Source organism: Populus alba, chromosome 13 (genome assembly GCF_005239225.2).
Source record: "Populus alba chromosome 13, ASM523922v2, whole genome shotgun sequence".
NCBI classification, from domain to species: Eukaryota; Viridiplantae; Streptophyta; class Magnoliopsida; order Malpighiales; family Salicaceae; genus Populus; species Populus alba.
Window position 1 is genome coordinate 15,902,702 of NC_133296.1, and position 25,103 is coordinate 15,927,804.

A 25,103-nucleotide genomic window follows, 5' to 3' on the forward strand; every position below is an offset into this window, starting at 1 on the left:
AGGTTTAGAAATTAGAGAAATCTTCTGTTTAGATTTTTTTTAATGTATATTTATATATCCATTTTATTTTTCCTTTTAGATTATTTAATATTCACATTATAGCACTCCGTCTTCACATGAAAACTGTAACTTAAGATTATGTGAGATATGATTTAATTTTTATTTAATAGTTAAAATTATTTTTAAATTAAATTATATGTCAATAAAGATTAGATTTCTTCTCACACGATTTTAATATCATATTCTTTAAATTAGTATGATATTTGAATTAAAAAAATTATCTTGATAATAATACTAAAATTTGAATTTAAAAAATTTAAAAGAAGGAATAAACCTTATTTGACTATTAGACCAATCTCTTACTATTGACACGCACTCACACAATAATTAGCCAAACGATCATTTTTATTTTATGATGGGTCGTAGGACTCATGATTAGCTTTGCTTGTGCTTTAATTTATGAGATCAAAGAGCATTCTGAAGAGTGTAAATAGATTAATATTTCTTAGAACCATAGATCAACCATATTTGATTTTATAATGATGCATTCACTAATTTTTTTTAAAAAATATTTCTCCAGACATGGATATATCTCGAAGGATAATACACACATATATTATAAGATATTTATTATGAATAAAAGATAAAACCTGATAAATAATGTATATTATTTTTTAATATATTGTTTTAATGAACAATTGATAAGTAAAATAATCCAAAGATATTCTTGTTAAAGAATAATATAAATTATATCATGGGATCTTATCTAAGAGTTTAAGTTATGGGGTTAAGATGGTTTTTAATATGGATATTCAGAGCTTTATGATCAAATGATCATGAGTTCGAATCTCATTATTCCCCATTTATTTGATAAAAATTAAGCATAAGATAATGTGAGTTTGTGCAATTTTCAAGCTCAAAAGACTTTTACTCAAGGGAATGTGTTAAAAAATAATATAAATCATATCTTGAGACTTCATCTAAAAATTTAAATTATTAAGTTACGATGGTTCTTTAATCATTCTTATCATAAAAAAAAAAATTTAAAAATCGTTAGATTGATGGTAACTACCAATACGTACAAGGTTTTTGGTGATCTTATCTAAGTAAATTTCGTTATGATTTCTCTATATAGCTTCATGGCCATTGAAATATTGACAAATGAATAAGATTTGGGCTATCAAACAAAATAAAATAAAATAAAAAACACAACTTTATTATGTGTGATTGTGGAAGAAGCAATTTATGGATATTATCTAATAATTATTTATATACCACATCAAGAGGAACATGGCTTAAAATTACTTGATAATTCCTTAAAAAAAATAATGAATTTAGGTTTTCAATCCCAAATTATGGTGAAGCGAATCACAAGGACCGTCAATCAGGAAAGCTCCAAACTCTAATGTTTTAAGATCATGATTTATTACATAAAAGAGTAATCATAAGGACCGTCAATCATGATTTTTTTAAAAGTTAATAAATTAAAACTGTATTGTGTTGGTTTTTTTTAAAAAGTACTTGTTTATTATTTATTTTTTTTTCGCATCGACCTCCGGATTGGTGAACCGAGTCTTCTTCTACGTCAAGTCTTTTTTTTTTTTGAAACACTGGCTAGAAGGGGGCAGTCCAAGTATAGTGTGAGTCTATTTTTCATGTGAACAGGCATGTCATGGACTGAGAATCTGGCTCTTGCCATTTACGAAAACCCAACTTCAAGACTTGTAAACCATAGGTGATGGTGGACGTTACGGCCTTTCGTGATAAATCTTGGCTTAAAATTGACTATAAGCTATAAATGAATAAAACAAAAAATAATAGTGAAGTTTTTAGTCAACTTTAGCTACGCAATTATGTAATGAATATTGCTTTGGAGAAATCAAATTATATATATATATATATATATATATGTATGTATGTATGTATATATATATATATGTATGTATGTATGTATGTATGTATGTATGCATGGCCATGGCACCCTAAAGGCTGTTAGATATTATGATTTTGTCTTTCGAACTTTTAATATTTTTTTGATGATAATAATGAATTTGTCCCCAGCCCTTTCAAAAATAATATTTTATCCTTTATTTTTTTTTTAATTTGATTTAATTTTATTAAAGGATAATATAAATCATATTTAAGAACCTCACCTAACAGTTTAAACTATTGGATTAAGATGGTTTTTTGATATGGTATTAGAGCTTTGATAACTAAGTGGTCACGAGTTCGAATCTTACCATCCCTATTTATTTGTTAAAAAATTTAAGCACAAGGTAATGTGGACATGTATAAATTTCAAGCCAAAAAAATTTTCACTTGAGAGGTTATGTTAGAGAATAATATAAATCATATTTTAGAACTTCATTTAACAGTTTAAGTTTTTTTGATTGAGATTGATTTTTAACAATTTTAAAACTTGTTTTAATAATTTTTAAGATAACATCTCCACTCATCCCTAGTTTTCTTTTATCTCTATTAAAAAGCATTATGCTTTTTTTCCCGCAATATTGAATGTAATTTTATTTCAAATCAATGGGAACAACAACTCGAAGCAACCAAATCCAAAGCCCTTTATGATCGAATCTCTATCAATTTTCCCATGAAAGAAAACCAATAAATTATTAGCAATTCTCTCACAAGAAGCAAGCGAGTGTCCCATTGTGTGTTGCTATTACAATGGTTGGGTGGTAGCTACAGATATTACACATATAATATTAATATTGATGGTGATCTCATCATCGAAGCCAATTTCCTTACAATTAATCTCAAGGTAGCTTCATGCATGGCTATTAAAATCACCGAAAAATGAATAAAAATCTTTGGGGTATCAAAGAAATTAAACAAAAGTACAAAACATAGGTTAAAGAGAAGAACTCAGAAGCACCTTTAGGGGGATGTGAACACGAGATATAGATATCGGCCTTGTTGGATCTGTCGGTGAATTGGCAGCGTCGACATTTTCTTATTGGACATCTATATTCTTTTAAATGCACCTTGTGCATTAAGCAAAATGTCTTCATCTCTCACGCTTTCAAAACTATTTATTTTATCCAGATATCAAGATCAACTTAAATGGTAAAAGGGTTTATATATATATTTGTTAGACCTAATATGATATTGATTGAAAAGAAAATAATCTAGGAGTCCACGTGGATTAATCGGTTTTTTAGTATTGATTCGATTAGGTTTGGTTGCATTAATCGTATAACTAAAACTTTAGCTAGGTTGCATGAGTTTAATTTACTTAATATCTTATCTAGTTTCTAGTTTGATTAAAAATTTGTTTAATCTGAGCTTTGAATTCAAGATTTTCTGAGTTTTATTTTTAAATCAATAATTATGGTTTTTATATTATTATTATGGATTTCGATCCAAGAAAATGATACCTAAAAAAAAATTATCCATGTAAAATAGAATTGCAACTCATAAAAACCGACTTGAAAATACCTTCATTGGTCAAAATTAACGATGAGAACCTCAGCTTAGTTCAAGATTTATATACCATTTTCATTATGTCCTAAACTTATAAATATTATCAAGTAGATCTTAAACATTTCTCACATTTTTCAATTAATTCTTTCATTAATTTTAATTAATTGTCTTCAACTGATCATGTGTTTATGCAATAAAACTATGTAAGTTTAAAGAAAGTTTTTTAAAAAAGTTAATAACATGAACAGATGATCTAATTGAGATTTTTTTAAAAGGAATTAAAATTAAATTGATAAAATTTATAGACAGGAAGCCTACTTGATTTTTCGATAAAGAATTGGCTATTTTTGGTTTTAACATGTTTTTTCCCTTAAATATTGGTGAAATAACACAATTAAAAATAATAATAAAATAAAATACAGGTTATACATGTTGAAATTGAAAAACATGATTTTTATAGCTCGGTGTTATTCAAATAACGAATATCCTTTAAAAAAATATTTAATGGGTAAAAGAAAGAAATTTTTTTTTAATAAGATAAATTTAATAACATTAAAAACAAAAGTCACAAACAATAATTTGTGTTTCACAATTGTTTTCCTGTACAAGTGGGCCACCTTCCATCTTAGAGCATCAAATATGACCCACTTAAGTCATAGTTAGTGATTTTTTTAATATTTTTTTGTAGTTTTTTTATTTATTTGTCTTTCCTCTCTTCTATTCATTTAATATTATTTTAAAAATATCACTATTATAAATAACAAGAAGCTATAAAAATTACTTTTTTCTAATCGTAACAGTCACAAAACCGTGTTATTTCAAAAAAAAAAAATTCAACTTGTACTTTTCTGTTAATATTTTTAATTAACTATACTAATTTAAAAAATAAATAAAAAAGAATTAAGGTTGAAGTGGGGTGTTGACGATGGACAGGAGGCAACACGGTAGATTGGTGGAGGTAGGCAAGGAAAGGGACCCACAAGAGGGCGCAACGAGGCAGCATCCATTATCCTATAGTACTAATAATATATATATATATATATATATATATAAGAGCTGACTTTGACTAACTTGTTAGTTGTTACCAAAGCAAACTCCAAGCTCCAGCCAGCCCTCATCTTTGACTCTTTCAAACATTCCAAGGCCAACGTAACCATGGCGTATGCGTGACCATTAAAAGCCCGTGCTTATGGGACCCATCAAAGTAATGGGTCCCATTCCTTTTGCAAAGCTTGCTTTAAATTCTCAATTAATTACTTTCCTGTTGGTTTTTTTTATTTTTTTAGACGGTAAATTTTGGTTTCATTTTTTTATATATATAATTTAAAATATTAATTAACAAATATAATTTCAATTCAAATTTAATTAAAATTATACCATTTAAATTTTAAATATACAATCACATCAATTTAAACAGTTCAAAAACAATATAATAATAAAAATATTATTTGAATAAAAAATATTTAGGATATTTTTTTAAAAATTACTGAATCCACCCAAATCAACTGTATAACTCATTAACCTCTTAATTTTATAATCTCAATCATAAAACCATAATAACCTTAAATATTTTAAATTTAAATACCAATAACTTCACTATTTAATAATAAAATTTTAAGAAAATCAATTTAAAAATACCCAATAAAATAATAAACTTCGTCTTAACCTGAAATATAACAATACATAAAAAGATTGAATGTAAAATTATAGCCTAATCCAACTGAAAAATATAATTGATATTGTAAAAGCAAACAATATTTTTCTGCACGCAATGTTTGACTTACCTCTTTGGGAGCTTTTGCCCTAGAAGAAATGTTTGACTTTCATTTTTCGAACCTAATAAATTAAATTAACAAATAATAATAAAATGTATATAATTAAAAGGGATACAAAAAATTGATTTGAGGTGGCAATGTAGTAGCGTAGCAAAAGGCCTCAACAATAAAAAAATAGGTTAAAGATATGGATGGATAGACAACAAGAACTCCTACGTGCTACGACAAATACAATTTGGAAATATACACAAAAGACCAGATCCCTTTTGTAGTTGTAGAAGAAATATACAACAAACAAATTAAACAAACTGAATGCAAATTAATGTGGTAATGGATTTGACGAGTACTTTCTTATTCATTGTGTGATTCTTTTGCAGCAGTTCCCTACCAAAAACTCTCCACTTCCAATTCTCTTTTGGCTCTTGATAGAACTTCATCTGTTGATGATTGATTCATGTAAGACCCCATGAGGTTTCCAAATCCGGAGAAACCAAAACTTCCTGGACTTTGCAGCATCTCTAGGGTAAAAGGCATGTCACCTTCGGATGTTGCTGTCGGTGGTGCCCTTTGATTTCTTATAGGGTTGTTGACGGGATTGTTAGAAGCATGGTTTACTGTTGATGGCCTAGTTGCCATTGCTGCATTGTTGTTGCCATTGTTGCTGTGGTCTTGCAATGACCGGCTGCCGCTGCCGCGAGCGGCGGGAACATCATGGTTGTGCTTTCCTTCATAGGTAGTGATCACTGCCCTAAGGTCATGTGATGCTCTCTCAACATGCTTTCTTACAGGACATCCTTGGAACGTGCACTTGTAGTAGCTCCTTTGAAGCCACAATCATACCAAATTTAGAGAAACAAAGTCATAACATGACATAACACAAAGAAAGAAATTGAGGGCTCGTGGTATTGTGACCAAAAAGTTTAGCCTTTAAAGCTTGGAATTGTAACAAGATTACATTAATTAATACCAAGATTAGTTTAATTTTCCCATCTAAGAAACTTTATGTCAAACAGTATCTTTCATCAAAACTTGTAAAGTAAGCTTTTTTACCTTGGATTTGGATTTCCCTTGACCACCTTCTGCCCATATTTCCTCCACCTGTACCCATCATCAAGGATATCAATGTCACTGGTGGTTTGAACTACAACTCTTGGTTCTCTTACTGTTCTGCTGCCAGGTGCTGAAATTCCTTCATTCTCGCGCTCTCTTTTCCTGAAATAAGCAAGACAAGATTAATAATGACACCAAACATTCCAAGACCTCCCTCTAATAAACAAAACACACCATCAATTTGTTTTGAAGTTTTATTTCCTCAATTAATCAAGAACTTACCATCTTTTGGCGTCAGGTTCATCCTCATCCAAGTCCTCACCACCTACTGATTTACTCTTTTGTGAATCAAAATCATCATCCCCAATTGAAATTGATGAATTATCAGGAGTGGCAACTGATGAATCCATTTGTCCATTACCATGAGTAACATATGACTGATCTTGAATCTCATTAGAGTTACTGTTAGGAGCTGGAATCATTGCAGGATTAGATCCTGTTGATGATGATCTCCTAGTAGACTGAGGTTTAGCATGGTTATGACTACCCTTGTAAACTATCTCTGTAATTTGTCCATCCAAGGACCTCTCGACTTTCTTCTTTGTTGGACAATTGGGGAATGTGCACTTGTAATAACTTCTTGGATTTTCACTTCCTTTAACTTGTTTTTGACCATACTTCCTCCAATTATACCCATCATCTGATCTTTTCTGCTCCCTAACAGACTGATACTGTTGCGGTTGATTACCGTGATCAGATTGGAACCCATTATTGCTTTGAGGGTTTGCTTGAATTGCAGCGATCTCAGGGGAGAAACTCTTTATGGAATTAGAATTGTATTCCATTTTTACCATATTACTCTTCCCTGAAACAAACTCATCTTGCTTTGCAGGTTCTTGAAAACCCCAAGTATGTTGCTGACCCTGAAAATTACCAATAACTGTTAAAACAACACAACCACATAACCAAAACAGAGAAAATTTCACCAAAAAACTTGATAATTACAGGCTGAACTGTGGAGTTTGAAGATTGAAACATGGCTGATGAAGTTGTGGATGGCCTTGCTGGTGGCTGGAAAGAGAAATCAGAGAAACTCCTGTCTTCTTTCTTGACATTTTGCTGGATATTACCAGAACTACTCTTCCAGTTCAAACCCTGACCTGGAAATGTCCCAGTTGTTGGAGAAGGCAAAATCTGAACACAAAATAAAATACAAACAAAACCCATCAGCCGAAAATCCCATCAAGTGGACAATAAAACAATCTTTAGCTTCAATCACACAAAATAAAATAAAAAACCAAAAAGCTCAAAACTTTATCATCAAGCAATGATCTTTATACGCAACCATTAGACCCAAACATCAAAAAGGAACACAAAAACTTACATTAGAAGGGTTTAACAAGACTGGAGAATCCAAGAGCTCCGTAGGGCTTAAACCAGGAGGAATAGCAAAGTAATAAGAAGGAGAAACAGGAGGAGGGGATAAAGGCAGAGACGGAGGAGGAGTAGACTTAAACTTAGGCACACCAGACCCAGTTCTCTCAGCTATCCTATCAGCCAACTTACTATTACCTGTGTTATTATTAATGGGTTCTTCATCATTTGAAGCAAGAAGATCAGTGAAAGAAGAAGAGGTCATGAAAGGGTAGTGATTAGAACTATTAGTGCTGAAAGAAAAATAGTTGTTACTGCTTTGTGGGTGTGAATTTCCAGACGTGTCTAAGCTCCCTGAAGAAGCAGCCATGGAAATATATGAAAAACGAGCGAGAGAGAGAGCTAGAAATTCTAATCGAAAGAGGGAGCTTGGTGATGATATAGGAGAGATTGTGGCCTTGAAGAAGAGAAAATGGTCACGTATTGCACAAGGAAGGGGGCTATGTTGTCAAAGGGGAGGTTTCGAGGAAGGTACAGGGAGTTTCTGACCAAAGAAAGATTAAAAAAACCGTTTATATAGTCCCTATAAATTTCATATTTTGTGATATCAATCCCTCTCATTTGTGATCCTCAGTCCTATTGATTCATTACTCATTTCGGGAAAGAAATTTAGTTACTGTTAATGCATAAATAATCTAATAATCTAATTTAAAAAAAAAAACTCATACCAATCATCTAGCTAGGTGAAAAGGAAGGTTTGCTTCTTCATATCATGATAGAACATTAATAAAAACTAGAGATTTGATATATTTTCACGTGAAATGATGAAGTTTTTATACTTGAATGTATTATAATTTTTTTTCTTAAGTGAGGGAGTTGGATAAAATAGTTTGAATCACCAGCAAGTAGAGGGGTTAATTTGAAAAACATTAAAAGTTAAGGATTTTGATTTGATGAATTGAGAAAAGTAAAGGGATCAAACATGACTTTTAGCCATGTTTGTGTGGACGGGGGAGCTTTCGGTCAAAATTAGTGGGTTTGACTGGATGGCGGCTAACACTGGGATATTTGTGGATTTATCCTCTTTTTTTTTTTTTTGGGAAACTTTTTTCCTCCATTTCTGGTGGTATTAGGCTTTTGTTAGGCACGGAGGCCAATGAAAAATAGCATGTGATTTTTTGTTAAACATTGGATTATGATTAGGCAAAAGTTTCAAAACTTTTTGTTTAATTTCATGATACATATTTGGATTAATGTATTTATAAATAAAAAAATCCATCTTGTGATTTAAAAAAAAAAAAATCAAATCCTATATCACGACCATAGATATGTAGCTAGGGGAGGAAGCTCACGAGAAATTCTATTATATTTAAACTATAATTACAAATATTTACACTTAACCAGCATTTCAAAATTGCCTTTTATTTTATTGATGACATTTGTAATGTTCATTAATGCATGTTTATTTTGGAAAATTAATGATGTTTTAAAGCTCCAATGTATTATTACACAAGTGAATAATTGGACATAAATGTGTTTTTAAATTATTGTTTCTCTTCATTAGTAAGGTAGTTAAGAAAGACTTTTTTTCCTTAATCCATGTATTGATTCACGTAAGATCACCAAATTAAGACTTAAAGCACTTCAAAACGACACAAACTCTAGAGTTCTTGATGAGAAGTAAACATGGGCAAATTAGTTTTACAATAAACTTTGACATTAGAATTTGGACAGGAAGAATTTAAGAGTCTTGGTCTACCATTCACTTAGTTTAACACTTGAGTTGTCTTGATTTTTTTCTTCAGATTGTTCTTTGACCAATATTCCATTAATTTATTTTGTCAATCCTCCATGTGATCATATCCCTTTGATATTTTACATCATAGATAATCCCATAAAATATAATTAGACGCCTTAATACATCATTAATTACCATCCCTTTATCAGTAAACAGTGCCTTAATCCTTCTATATAATTAATCATTTCTTTCTTAATTACTTCTGTTGTAAAAGAATCAATGAAGTTTAAAACTGTGATGTGATTACAACAAGTAAATTAATTAATTAATCCAGTTTTAAATATTATTTTGACAAGAAAACTTTTCAAGTTAAAATGACATTATTTTTATTCATAACAACATGAATTATTTATAATAAATTAATCTATTTCATAATAGTTTTAATTAAATTTATTTTTTAATATATTTTTAAATAAAAAATATTTTTTAAAAATATCAGACTACAATACTAAATATACACTATTATAAATAATTATTTAAGACATGATCGAAAAGATTTATTTTTTATATGCGAAAACAAGTTAAAAGTTATTATTATTTTTATTTAAACCATGTGAAAGTATGCATGGCAACCACCTTAGCTTGCCAATGCTTGAAAATTAATACAAAGAATTGTACATAAGATCAAATAAAGAAGAACAAATAATAAATAGTTTCAAACTGAGCCAGTAGCAATCTGCAGTTTTTTTTTTTTGGATTGTGTTTGAAAAGTGTTTTTTATAAATTTGATTTTTTTTTAAAATTAATATGTTTTTTAATGTTTTCAAATCATTTTAATCTGATGATTTTAAAAATAATTTTTAAAAAATAAAATAATATTATTAACATACTTTTTTAAATAAAAAATATTTTAAAAAAATAATTATAATCATACTTCCAAACAGGCGCTCGCATAAACCTGAAGAACATCAACAAGTTCTTTCTGAACAAGGAAGGCGGTATGTATTATTAATCAACACAACCAACTAGGTTTACACACGTGCATTACAAGAATGATAGGGTTGTCAGTGATCCTCTCTAAATTCATTGTATGGAGTCACAGAACCACCCATCGTATCTACCTTGTCTTCTTTTAAGATTTTGCCCCTCCAAGTTGGGACTTAAAAATCTTGCTCCCCCTTCTTTTCAACTCTGCACAAGTCTCGAGTTATGGATCGAAGTAATGGGTTAATATTGATTTATTTTTTAAATATAAATATAAAATGATATTATTGAAATTCAAATGTTTTTTATATAAAAAATGTTAATAAATTAACATCTAAATTTTAACTAAATCAAGTAAGTTTTTAAATTTTTAAACTTTACTCGGCTTAACCTTGAATTGATAAAGTTTAACTTTGAGTTGATAAAGTTTAGGATTAATTTATCAGACCAGTCCGAATCTTAAAAGTTTATTTAATTAGGTTGTTGTAATTATTTTTTAAATAATTTTTTCGTGTCAAATGCATGTTAATGATGTTTTTATATGTTTTAAAAATTATTTTTGACATCAATATATTAAAATAATTTGAAAATAATAAAAAAATTTAATTTAAAATTAATAAAAAAAAAAAAAATTATTTTTTTCTAAAAATATTTTTAAAACACACAAATAAACATGCATAACTCTATCGCATCCAATGCAATGGATGACAGTGGATGCAAGACCAGATTAAGAGCGTGTTTGGTAGTGTGGTAGCGGTTGTTTTTCAAATAGCTTTTCGTGCTGAAATACATGCCAATGATGTTTTTTTATTTTTTAAAAATCATTTTTAACATCAGCACATCAAAACGATCCAAAAAATACAAACCGAATTCAATTTTAGCAAAAAAAAAAAAAATTAAATTTAGGCAAAACACAAATACAACTTCACTGCCAAATGGTGTCTAAGTGGTGATTGGTGTATGATGGTGGTGGAGACATTTAAGTGCATTTCTAGAAGAGGGGTGCAAAAGTCTTGTAGATAACGTGTTAGTATAGGGCAGGAAGGGACAGCTTTCCCTTCTATTTTAGATTTACAGAACTGTCCAAAAACTTTTCTTTGTATTTATCCTTCCTATTTGTAGAGGAAAAGTGGTAGGGACTTTTGAGGTCTCGAGATTAAGAAAATGGAATATGCTACACTTGGGAGTTTTGAATACATGTTTTTTTGGTGTTCAACCTACCTCCCCTTGGTTGGGATATTAAATAATTTTTTAAAAAAACAATTATTAATTACTTGATATAATTGTGATTTCAATTAAGAAACCACAAGAGGCAGTGGACTTTGAATTCTCAAAAATACCTCACTAAAAATCTAGCTTTGATTTAAGCATGTTTGTGGTTATTTTTTAAAATATTTTTTTATGTTAAAATGTATCAAAATAATATATATTTTTTATTTTTTAAAAAATATTTTTTAGATCAGCATATCAAAATGATCTAAAATAGATAAAATATTTAATTTTTAACAAAAATAATTTATAAAAATACAACTTGTACCACGTTCTCAAACAATACCACAATCATGATGGGCCTAGGAATCGCTCAAGGGCGCTAAAGTGAAAATTTTCAAAAAAAAAAAAGAAAAAAAAAAGAAGGAAACAAAGACGTACATGTTCTTTCCAAGACAATGAATGAAAAACATGAAAGGAGAGACACAATTTATTAATCTGTCAATGTGGCTGGTCTTGTAGGGCTTTCAAAATTTATTATTTCACGAAAAATTGGATGCAAGAGTCTTGTTCTTGAAAGGATTACACTTAATATTGCTAGTACAGTTCAATAATTCACAAAATAGTCAAATTTTATGAAAATGAGAGTTCTTTACGAGTTCATGAAGCCCTCTGAATTCAATGTATTAGGGTAAAAAAGGCCAGTCATTGGGCATACAGACGTAAGCACGACGACTATCCATGGGAGGTCATGACGATGCCAAAACAAGCTTTCTTCTCAAGCACCTTCCATGTTAAGGGGTCTCAAAGTAGTTCGTGCCCACTGATATTTATTGGTTGCATTACATGGCTGTTTGGAGGTGGGGAGTGTCCTTTGACTTTTCTTGAAGCTTGAACAGATGCAAGAAGTTGAATCATATGCTTGTTGGTGGGTTTATGACATGTTTTTTTATCCAATATTATCAACTCCTTTGAAAGACTGCTGGGATTTTGGGTGGCATCATTTAATTAAATCTTGAAGGCAGCTAAAAATCTCATCTTTAGTATTTGTTTGGTTGTGGTTTGAAAAAGTTTAGAGCAAAAAATCTTGAAGGCAGCAAAAAATTATAAACCATAGTTTTTTCCTTAAACAAGGTTTTAAGATAAAGTTTAGAGTAAAATGTGGTGTGTGTTGAATAATTTATGGTTGAGGCAAAACATAAACTGCATCAAATCTCATCTTAGAAAACCAAACCAAACCAAAACTGGTTGGTTTAAACTAGTTTTGATTATTTAAAAAAAATATCAATTTAATTATTTTTTTTTAATAAAAACCAAATCAAATAAAAATTGATCAACCTGTAAAACTGGGCTAAAGAGCAGCAACAATTTGAAGCCACCCTTTTCTTTTCACACCTCCCACCTTTCCCACCTAAAAGGAAAAGGAAAAGGAAAAACATGTGATCCCTTTCTCTTTAAGAATCCGTTCATTCAATAGAATAGAGAGAGGGTGTAAAAGCACAGGCACAAGTTGATGAAAAGACCTTTTCCATTCACTTAAAAAAGATGTATATTCTCCTTCACAATCTATGGAGACTCAAGACTTTGCCCTAAATGCAACTTCCTTCCCTTTGGATCCCTTTCCACCTGTCAAGTGTCAACCATATTACAAAGTGGGATTAAAAAAAAATCATCAGCGCTATGATTTCAGCTCATTGGTGTTGATATTTTGTCAGGTTCGTTATAAAATGAAGGTAGGGTTCACCTTCTCCAGAAGCAGGCAGACAGTAATCTACATAGGATAAACGGAAAAGAGATTCCAAGACCAAGTCTTGCGAAGCATATTAATGGCGGTGGAGTCATTTGAAAAGGTAAAAAATTCTCTCTTCAACTTCATATTATATGAAATGTTGACTAGCAATACAAACTCAAGGCATTTAATAACACTCTGGTAAAGAAAGAAGGGTACCAGCTCATACCTGGAATGCCTTATCTCTCCAAAGAAATTTACAGCCGCCGGCTTTGATGTAATCCCTCCGCAAGCTTCACCTTGGTTATCCCTCCGCAAGCTAAGAGAGCAGCTGCCAAGCCATTTGGAGTTAAGCCTCTCAAGTGTAGCATTTTCATGTTCTGCAGGCGATTGAAGCTGGCTAAAGCCGACATCTGTTACTGAACAGTTATTATAAGCTATGTTAATGACTTCCAGTTCAGGACATCCACTCCTGAGCAAGTACTGAAGCTCAATTCCTAGACCGAGTTAGGACAACTTCCAAATGGCTCTAATGCCAGAACATTTAACCACACAGCCATCCAGCTTAACCGATTGCAGCACCGAAAAGTTCTGCAAACATTTTGCAAGATCTGCAGAAACCTGAACCATCATCAAGTATTGATAATGAACCTCTATGTGACCAAAAACTTCCAGGAGATATTTTAGATGTTGGACTCACAGTAGGACCATAAGCTGGAGTAAATTCTCCTAGGTTTCCAGCATCGCTTATCAGAGATGACAAGCTCACATGACTGGTGTTCTGGCAGTTTGACATATTAAGTGTCTTAAAGATTTGTAAAATTAGAGCAACAAACTCACAGTGGACTCACATGTTTCGCTCCTACATGAGTTGGTAACAAACTCAACGTAAGAAAAGAGCAACAAACAGCATCATAATTTGCAACCCTGCAAACAATGCAGAACTAATTTATAATGAAGGTACGTTGAGTGACTTGCAACTCTGTTGAAGAGTTGAGAGGCCATCATCATCAATACCAAGGCATCCCTCAAGGACTAAATCTTCAAGATGCTGCAATTGCAAAATAGATGGAAGACATTTCTCTGTAATCTGCAAATAAACTCACAATCATTTTAGAGTTCTCAAAACTGCCTGCGTTGCATTTTAATTACCACAATTTGAAAGAAACTGTCAGGAGGCTGATTAGAACACACAAAATTAGCGAGGCAGTAATCCACCATTAATACTGTATAATTAACTAAAGTGGTAAATTCCTTAAAAAGCGCCAATCAATTGTACAGTGGAGAGGAGACTTTACCAAAAGATCCTCACTTTGTAGCTACATTTGCGTGGACTTTATATCGCGTGCAACTTTTTTGACCAAGTTTTAGTCAACAAACATTAAACCTCTCTAGAAGGTATTATCCACCATAAAACATAGATGAAGAAACAAATTAATAAATTCAGACAAACTATCATGGGGCATAACCTAATTCTTGAATCTTCTGAGACAACTTTTCAGGAATGCTGACCATCAAATATTGTCCCACTGGGATTAGAATTTTCCCAATCATAGACTTGATTAGTGCTCTAAACAGAAACAATGCGTCGGGAAACAGCAGCAGGGTTCAAATCATCAAAAAGCCAAACTTCAATTTCAACACCAAGTGGCAAAAATTCACATTGCTGACAATTAAATTATTATCAGTACTTAAATCCAAGTCAAAGGAAACATTGTGACATCATAATGGAAGTAAAAACACCACAGTAACATAACAGAACAACATCAAAAGCATGTACTGTCCTGATAATAACTTCAACAAAGATCATTTATTGAAGGAAGTGAAAACAAACAACAATTCAACAAGAAGCCTTTGAATTTTTCTTTCCTTCATGTTTCTCAGAAAACAAACAGAGAACCGAAACCAAAATAGACAAAGAAAGACATCAAATTACCTGTAAGTAAGAGAGATCCAGGCTCCTAATATCCTTACATTTCGAAGCAAGCAATTCCACACCACGATCACTAACCTTCAAACACCATTTCAAGAAATCAACCTCAACTTTCTATACCCACCAGCAATACAACCAATCCCCATATCGTAATCAGCTTACACCTAGCCAACCACAACTTCTCCAAATTCTTAGCCTCAGCAATTGCAGCAGTAGCCAAATCATTCAACTCTACCCCATTAGACAAATTAGTCTCAACCAAATTGAAACACCTTGAAACCAAACTCACCAACAGTAAATAACCTTGACCTTGACAGGGTTATAGAACACAAAGCATCCTTACATGACAAAGAAACAACATTCAACATGCTGTCTTCAATGCAAGGACAAAGAGTTAGATGAAGATGTTCAATATGAGGGTATTCATGAAGGGCTCTTGGTAAAAGCTCAGCTCTAAGCGGCTTAAGAGTCTTCCTATGGTGAGCTTCAATGGAGTAAAAAGCTTTGCAAGTTAAAGAAAAAGACTTTTTAGCAAAAAGGTCATTGTTAAGATAGTCAAGGATTGTAAAGATGATTTCTTCAGTGAGAAAACCAAAGGGGTTGCTAATGGGCGCTTGCGTATGTAGTGGTTTTCTTGTTTGTTTTCATGGGTGGAAAAGAGTGTGCAAGATTTTGGAAGGATTTTTTTTTTTTTGTGTGGAGTTTAAGGAAAGGTTATATGAGGAGTAACGGTTAACAGTGGTACAGCTGGTGTAGATTCTGTAGTACTTGGGGAAGTTGACTTGCGAAGGTAACAAGTCTATATATTAGGTTTTTTGGTGTTTTATTTTTTTATTTTTATAGGACTACATTAATTCTTTTCTCTTGTTGAATTACCTATTTAATTCAGTGAGCGTTCGGGAGTGCCGTATTTTTACTTTTATATATGTTTTAAAATTGTGTTTTATCTAAAAAAATTATTTTAATATATATTTTTTATGCATTCTTGGCATCGTCCTTAGTCACGCATTTACAGAGAAGGCCACATCTTTGCTGGGCAAGAGGGATTATATTTGGTTTGATGTATTTTATTAAGCTTCGGTTATAATTCTTGTATTGTTCTAAACTCCTAATCAGTTTTCCTGATATTGCACCAAGATTCATCCATTGAAGATGGGTGTTCTTTAAGAATTTTCTTATCACCGACAGGTTACCTGTGGATGACTTTTAAGTTGGTTGAATGTCAAACATAGCAATCCACTCCACAGTCTCTACTCCAAATCCAATACAATGTTCTTCAAATTCAGGCTAGTTGACCAAATCTTCCATTTGCAATATGAGACTCCCCGGCTATATTATGGCCGTAGCTGGGGGAGCCATGCTTTTCTTATCTGCTAGTGACACACAAACAATGGAAAGAATCATCAATGAGACATTAGAAAGTTTTGGTGAAACCCTAATTGTGTTTTCCATATCAATTTCATCTACAAGTTCATTAGCTTCCATTTCCATTCCTATTTTGCAAGTTGGATCAGAATCGAACAGCACAACAGCTCTGAACCATACCAAGGAAGATGCCTTCTCTCAAAATATAAAGCCATGACCTTGATGTAAAAATAAAAGGTGAGTAGAAGACTTTTAAATCCTCATCGATTGGCAACATCGCCAGATATGGCATAAACAACGAGTTGAGAATAAAAATATATATGGAAGTTGCCCTCACCACTTGGCAACATCACTAGATAGGATATAAACAATGAGTAGTGAAACATCAATCAAATTGGAAGTGAAATTCTACAATTAGTTTTCAAAATTCTACATTGCTACAGTATTCATAAAACTCTTCAATCATCGCATCCACGAGTAACATTTGAGGCAAGGAGTGAAAGAGGCAATTGTTTCATAACAAAGGCCGGTTACTTCTTGGCATAAGTAACAGCCATTGGGTTCTGGGGAGTAATTTTGAAACCTTGAAGGGCCTGCATGGCCATGGAGGATTGCACATCATCTTCAAATTCCACAAATGCAATACCTGGCTTCGCCTCAATCATTCGGACTTCCCTAAATCCTGGGTATTGCTGGAAGAGCACTTGCAACATCATGCTAGTGGTTTCGTGGGGCAAGTTTTGAATAAACAATATATTATTTGGTGGAGCTGTTTCTTGTGCACCCTGGTTTCCTTGGCGGAAAGAAGTCTACACATCATAGACAGACAGGACATAATAAGCAAGAATTGATCAAATAAAATAGGTGAATTCACTCTTCTTTTCCAAAAGAAGTAGTTGAGGTGAACAGATGAAATACACACAAAAGGTACATTAATCCCAGTAATGAGATCAATACATCAATGGCACACTGACTGCTTCAAACAATTATCATGCAATCATCTTCAACACTTTTCATAGTCATGCAAATGAAACACATGAATACTGCGCACATGACCTAAGTATTTGCCCAACTCTTAGGAACATTAGCATGTATGCAAGTGTGCAAGTTAATCTGGTGGAGAGAAGCATAAAATATGACTTACCGGTCCCCCGTTACTTTCAGGTTTACCATTAGCTGGTGCTGATTGCTGGGATTCTTCAGCACGTTTTTTTCTTTCAGCTGAAGAGGAAAACATGTGTTAAATTATTTGCAGATAATAGAATAGCAGGAGCATCACTGAATAAAAATTAAAACATAATCCACTTAACAGTAAGTCAAAACAGAACATTGGTCTTGTGCCAGAATTTAAATCCCATTTCAATAAGACATGGCACTGCCCAAAAACTGCTCTACTTTTTTCTTTTCTAAGTTGTCAAAAGTTATTAGAAAACAATACATTAGATATCCAGAACGTTTGGCACACACATAACTTGTTTCTCCTCTGATTTTGTCCATTAAAACCGTAACCCTAGAAGTCTAAACCACCTAATTTACACAGGAGCATCCACTGAAACATGTAAATCATGGTATCGACACCAAATTCATAGGGGCAGTGCTTGCTTCAAGTTTGGTATTTGGTTTCACTTTTACAATAATAGAATCATGTAAAAGATTATATTTGAACCATGTATATTTCCTTAGGCCAGTCATATGCTTGAGTGGGGAACTAGATAACTGAATCAACCATTAAATGATGTAGTTTCAGCAAACATAGCAAGCAGTGGGAGACTCTTTCACAAAGAATTTGCTCAAAGAATGGCTCTTCAAACCTTTTTGAGCAGTTAAAAGAAATGGCCAACTGGATATTTCTATTACTTCCATTCAGTACTGCATTTACATGGGAGAATTCAAACATATTTCATTGTTATAATTTCCTAATGCAAATCTATTTTCCTGACTCATTGTAATGAGTTCTATTTGAATGGTCAATTTTTTATGACATAAAATACCAGTCTAATAAAGATAAAGTATAAATTTCTAGTTAGTTGCACTCACCTTTTTCTTCATTCTTCTTCTTTTTCTTTGCATTTGGATCATAGACTCCTTCTGCTTCTGTAATGCAATCAGACATTGTTTTTGCATATTGGATTCGCTGCACCAAATCAATGAGATACATTACCACATTGAAAATTTAGTAGGAAAAAAAATAGAATGCAGAAATTGAAATTTGATTAAGATTGTAAATGAAGGTATCATTCACAAATACACAGAATTACCGTCTTCAATGAATGCATTCTTCAACAAGTCCAATGGTCAATTTTTTTTATCAAATTGCTGTCAATTAAGGACATGCATGATTCTCCCTTCTTTATTACACTAACATAAAATATATCACACAACTATGACCATTTTATTAGGTGAAAAATAATATAATTCCATGAAGGACATAATTGAAACTTCATGAAAGACATCACAATCTTTCCCTTTTTCTTCTTGTTTCCATTACATAATGAACTATTAGTTTAAGAATCACAATGGCCCCATTATTAACCATGAAAAATCTCATGGTTTCTCTTACAGCTCACTCAACCAGAACCATTCATTTTCCAACCATAGTTTTAGAAGACAGCTAGTGCAAAATTACCATTCCCCTGTTATGCTTGTCCATGACAAGCAAACAAAAGCCTGATGATGAAACCAAAACAAAAACCGAGCAGCACAAGCACAAAGGCTATAATTGACGGTCACAAAATCACATCCGAAACTAGTTGCGAATCAATCAATTGTATAGACAACTTAATAATCCATCAAAATTGTGTCTTTAAAAACGTGAAGACAATAAATCATAAAATTCTTTACATTACACAAACTTAAAAAAGGAATTGAAATAACATACCATAGCTGATGCATTAACAAATACAAAGACTTGAAGACTTACTGACCAAGCATCACAAGACGTACCATAGGTTTATCATAAAATGGAAAACCCTGCATTTGCCGCACAGCATTACTTGCAGCCGTCACTTCGCTAAACACAACCCATGCTTGCCCTCGAAGCTTTGCCGTCTTCAAAGCAACAACATCCAAAATCCTCCCGTATTGAGAGAACAAACAATAAAGTGATCTCTTCAGCTCTACCCACCAAAAAAACCCGTCAAAAACCTAACACAGTTAAGCTAAAAATACTTCAAAATCACAAAAAATCACCATATTCTCCGCTTCTCATTGACCAAATATCTTCCGTTAACAGCTCTTTTAAACTACTTCCACCCTAAAATTCTAAACCTGATTTCACTTTCAGTAACCCTAAGAATAAATCTACTAGAAAAATCAATTAAAACTGCCTTTAGCTTAAATGGGTCGACTTATATATTGCCTAGAAAGAAAAACCAATAGTGAAGTTGAGATTTTTTAGGGTTTAGTTGCTCAAACTCAGTAAGAAAAACAGGAAGAACGTTAAAGTAAAGCAAGTAACAATATACCTTCTTTCTTGACCTTCTCGTTGAGGTTCTTAACGTAAATTGTTTGGTTCGGTGGTATGTCTCCTGTTAGCATCTTCGCTGGAAAAAAAAAAGAAGCCAAGAGAGAATCTGAGACTGGGACTGAGAAATTTTGGGTTTTTGAGAAAGAGAGGAGAGGGAAAGGGGAGGGGAGGGAAAGAGAGTCTGTTTTAGGACAGACAGTGCCCGAACTATATATTTGGGCTTTTTAGAGTGGTTGCAGTTATTTGGGCTGGCGTCAACTATGTTTTGGGCTTCTGGCTTTTAGCATGGGCTAAACTTTGAAAACTTAATATTGGACTCGCCAGATTTTTTCCAATTTTTAGTTTTATTAACATTCTTTTTTATAAAGCAATAATAATAATAATTTCCCACAAACAAATGTGTTTTTTATTGGGTTAACTTGGGAAGAGTTTGGATTATAGAATGGGAGCGAACCTCTTTCAATCCTCTAGGTTAATTATGAATGTTGTTTTGCTTATAATTGTAAGGTTTTGATTACGAGCTTAAAGATTTTTTAAAAAGAAATATTAGATTAATATTATTTTGATAATAAAAAAAATCAATGAGTTGAGAATCGATTTTTAATTAAGTTAGGTTTGGATCAATTAGTTTAGCGGGTGAACTCGTGACCAAATTAGCTAATTTTTTAACTTATTTTATTTTTCTTCACCCAGGTGGCTCCGCACCCATTTAACTAGAGCCATTGTATCTCAACGTCAAGCAATTTCCAAGATGCCAACAGGAGCCATTGGACGTGCGAAACAAGGTCTCAATTCTATTTTGTTTTATTTGAAAAGGCTGAAATATTTCTATATTAATTTAAAAAATAAAATAAAATAAAATAATTTTTATTTCATTTTAAATTTCAATTTGTTCCAGATTTTTAGTTAAATTTTAATCATAATGTTCCAGTTTCATTCTACATGTTCCGTTTTGCTCTTAAAAGCAATTGAATCTTATTCAATTTAATTAATTAAATCATCCAAGTATAAAAAAAACTATTTTTCATTACTATTTTCAATAGTTATGATATTAATAATAATATTGAAAATTATTATTATTATTTTCATTAACAATGATATTAATTTTTTAAAATTAGATTTATCACTAATATATATGGTTTATATTCAAGTTGTTTTTTTTTCATGTTTATATTTTGTAAGAATTTGAGCAAAACAAGGGATGCTTTAGATTCCATTAGCCTTGATATATAACATTGACCTAACTTTATATTTAAAATATTTGTGTTAAAACATTTTACTTTCATAATATTTTGATATATATATATATATAGAGTACAACCCTGAAACCGCACGTCGAAATACTCCGAAATTGAAATATTTCATTCTAATTGAAAAAATAAAATACCTATCGAAATGGAATTGAAAACCTTGGCTGGAATGCGTTGCTTCGAGTGTTTTTTTTTTTTTTAATAATAATTGAGAATATATTGAAAAGTAATTAATTAAGATGTATATTACTGATATACATATATTATTTAGAATGACAGTCCAGGAACATGAAAACTAATCATTCGTTAATTAGAGTGCCAAAACAAGACCAGGCACAGACTTATTATCAGAGACCTTGCTTTGCCAAACGCTTTGGCAACTAGCCCTAGACTGAGAAGTGCTAATCGCCGGTGATGATGATATCGATGATCCTCCATCTCCAAAACGGGTGACAGTAACAGAAGTGTTGAAGTATTCTCTAACTTGGGTAATGATCCCATTTGTGACAGTCCATGCATGAACCCACGAAACATTCCAATCCTTGTTAAACCCTTCAACAAGGACCATTGATCCAAAGGCGACAACATTGGAGAGGGGGTACTGAAAGATGAAGGAGTTGTTGTCCGTTCTTACTGACGAAGATGAAGATGGTGGTTGGCCGGTGAGTAAACTCATCAAATGTTGTTGGTGAATTGGTGGACCATGAAACCACCACTCTAGGTGGTCAGGTGCTAGCAAGCGGTGTGCCGTTTCGATGTCTCTGTTGACTAGGGCATCATACAGGGCTACCACAATCCTCTTGTTATGTTCTCCTTCGATCTCCTCCAGGCTTGCTCGCTTGGTTTCCAGTTTCAAAGAACAAAGAGATCGATGAACGTAGTCTTAGGGGAAGAAAGAAAGAGAGGAGTGATTGCGTTTTGCTTTTGTTGTTTTTGGATTTGGGATTTGAATATGGGAGCTTTGAGGGTGGTTTTATAGGGAATGTAAAGAGAACGTGGACTGTATCATGAGTTCCATGGATGGTGATGAGTCAAAGGACCTACAAAGTCAAGCTTTAGGTTCCATATATAATTTTGAGGCCAATATTTAATTAGTTAATTAATTACATGATAAGTGAGAAAGTTTATTAAGAATGGAAATTCTATTTTTGGCTAATGACTACTCAATTAACAGTATCATTTGTTTTAATATATGCTATTTTAAGGCCTCAAAACACATACTTATCCATCTACTTATATTTTGAAGTTTCAGAATTATATATATATACAAGAGTACGTACCCAATCAATTTTATATATACATACATACATATGTATGTATGTATGTATATATAATTTCACAAATAATATATGTATTTTAATAGATTAATCCGGTGATTAAGAAGATTTTGTTTTCTTTCTTAATTTTTAAGTACTTCTAATGACTGAAAATATATATCTGGACTCTATATATATATATATATATATATATATATATATATATATATATATCAATCTCTTGTCTAACTCATGATGAACCCTAAACTCAGAGAACATACTTTCTGTCTACGCATAAAGTTATCCTTCAATATCGAAACTCAATCTCAATTTAAATATGGGAGTCCTCATCAATTTGTTATGTGTCTGTGTTCTTAGCCAAATGAATGGATAAGAGAAGTGTTTGTTCGTTATATGTTAAACAGTTCGATCAAGGGACCTAAATTAGAGTGCTGCTTGCGGATGGGACTTTCACTTATTGGCAGTGACCTCTCGATCGAGGACAGAAGTTCAATGCCAAGAGAATAATGGAGATCTGCTTAGGCAACTCTTAGGTAGAACATTAGGTAGACTGGACTGTGGTGATGCCGCCATCATGTTGCATTGAATGATGACCAATCTAAAACAAACATAATTTCACAAATTTTGTAGAGCTTTTTTTCTCTAAAAAATATACTCAAACGAGCACAATTAAAAACTTATTTACTAAAATAAAATAGTTTTATAAAACATTCAAGTCTCACGTGATGACAAGACACGCATGTGACACAATCTCAAGATGCGAATGCTTAAAAAAAAAAAAAAAGGATGTTATGGAGAAAGAAGGAGTTGTCTATCATGGTAGAGGGAGAGAGAACTTTAGCAGAAGAGAGAGATCGAGAGGAGAAGGATAAGGGTGGCACAAGGGAGGAGAAGGAGGAGGGAAAAAAAAAAGAAGAAAGAACAGTTTTTTTCCAATTTAATTCGATTATACGCGCAAATCGCATCTACATGTTTAGGTGGATGCCGTATGTACAACCAGCATATATTATAAAACTGTGTTACATCAATTTAGTACGTGGTTAGTGATAAGTGTTTGGGATTAAAAAATTTATTAATTTAGTATGTGGTTAATAGTAAGTGTTTGGGATTAAAAAATTTATTTTTCTTGTGATTTTATGTTTATGCCATGTGGTTGCTGAAAGCTTATCTGATCGTTAATTTTAGGACTTGTAAAGATTAATCGAGATGCGTGCAAATTGGCACAAACACCCCATGTTAATAAAAAAAACTGTGTTATTTTAAAAAATGATATTTAATATATAATAATTTAGGTATATTTTCTAGTCAACATGTTATATTTTCTTTTTTAAATAAAAGAAAAACTCCTCTTTGCATACCATAACTTTTTTATAACTTCCACCGACGCGATGCACAATTTTTTCTTCTTAAGAAAAAGACTAGACTTCCTACACATTTTCAAACCAAGATTAAGCCAAAAATTAAAAAAAATAAAATAAAATCGATCGGCCCATGAGGCTGAGCCGAAAAGGGCAGTGCCTCTTTCTTTGACAATGAAGGCACAGACGTTTATATATGGACCAGGTGTGGAGCAATTGCTTGTGTGCCATGTATTTTTAACAGCGATGGAGATTGGACAGCGACGTTCATGGCCGGCCTTCAATAAACATTTCTGTGGTTATGAATGCTGCTATAAATGTGTGCCCACTAACCTTGCAAACTTCTCCTCAATTATAAATGTATGATTTTGGTTTGAAAATAACGTAATTGGAGATTTTTGTCTGTAATCTCTTGCAAGTTCTTCGAAAAGGGTAGAGAGTAGTTGAAGAAGGGCACCTTTCGGCCATTCTCAGGTCATCACTTTGATAATAATAAGCAAAGCCACTGATCGGCCTGGTTGCATTTGACCCCCCCTAGGATTATGACCCCGCCGCCCCTATGATCTTCTTGTAGACTTATGTTGAATTTATTTGCCGGGTTTGGAAATGTGGTCCGAGTATAAATTTGTAACAATTTATTTATTTTTATTTAAAATTATTTTTTATATCTTTTGTTTTGATGTAAGATAGAGAATAATATAAATCATATCTTGAATCTTATTTAAGAGTTTAAGTTATTAAGTTGAGATAATTCTTTGATATGATATCAGAGTCTTGATGATCAAGTGGTCACGAGTTCAAATCTCATCATTCCTATTTATTTAATAAAAATTAAGCATAAAATAATGCAAGTTTGTTCAAGTTTCAAGCCTAAATTAAGAGTTTTCATTTGAGGAGATGTGTTCTATAGAGTTGAGATAGTGATATAAAAATTAAAATACTTTAAAAAATAATTGCAACCACGCTTCCAAACACTCTATCATTATGAAAACTAAATTTGGAGAGCTGCTATAATCTAACAACCAACATATATGATCAGATGAGCTTTGCTTTAATTCTAATTCTAATGAATCAACTTAAGAAAAAAACAAAATTGAAAGATCATTATTTATGCCGACATTTGACGAAATTATTCAATTTGGAGATGGTTTTATTGTAAG

General features: G+C 32.1%; 3 protein-coding genes across 4 annotated transcripts; all 3 read right to left on the bottom strand.

Moving 5' to 3' along the window:
• Window positions 1-5,284: 5,284 nt before the first annotated feature.
• On the bottom strand, window positions 5,285-8,115 carry LOC118039482 (WRKY transcription factor WRKY24). Its single transcript, XM_035046187.2, has 5 exons — window positions 7,645-8,115; window positions 7,266-7,454; window positions 6,543-7,183; window positions 6,261-6,422; window positions 5,285-6,030 (listed from the first exon to the last, which is right to left on the bottom strand). The coding sequence occupies exons 1-5, from the start codon at window positions 8,002-8,004 to the stop codon at window positions 5,595-5,597; spliced, it is 1,788 nt and encodes a 595-aa protein (XP_034902078.1). The 5' UTR covers window positions 8,005-8,115; the 3' UTR covers window positions 5,285-5,594.
• Window positions 8,116-16,894: 8,779 nt separating this feature from the next.
• On the bottom strand, window positions 16,895-20,231 carry LOC118039485 (U2 small nuclear ribonucleoprotein B''). Of its 2 annotated transcripts, none has more exons than XM_035046191.2 (5): window positions 20,057-20,231; window positions 19,536-19,708; window positions 18,630-18,726; window positions 17,737-17,813; window positions 16,895-17,401 (listed from the first exon to the last, which is right to left on the bottom strand). In XM_035046191.2, the coding sequence occupies exons 1-5, from the start codon at window positions 20,127-20,129 to the stop codon at window positions 17,123-17,125; spliced, it is 699 nt and encodes a 232-aa protein (XP_034902082.1). In that variant the 5' UTR covers window positions 20,130-20,231; the 3' UTR covers window positions 16,895-17,122. The 2 variants fall into 2 exon arrangements, with proteins under 2 accessions (XP_034902082.1, XP_034902083.1); XM_035046192.2 differs by having other exon boundaries at window positions 19,536-19,736; window positions 20,057-20,188.
• Window positions 20,232-21,618: 1,387 nt separating this feature from the next.
• Window positions 21,619-21,984, bottom strand: LOC118039488 (wound-induced protein 1). The gene has a single exon (XM_035046194.1). The coding sequence runs from the start codon at window positions 21,982-21,984 to the stop codon at window positions 21,619-21,621; it is 366 nt and encodes a 121-aa protein (XP_034902085.1).
• Window positions 21,985-25,103: the final 3,119 nt, after the last annotated feature.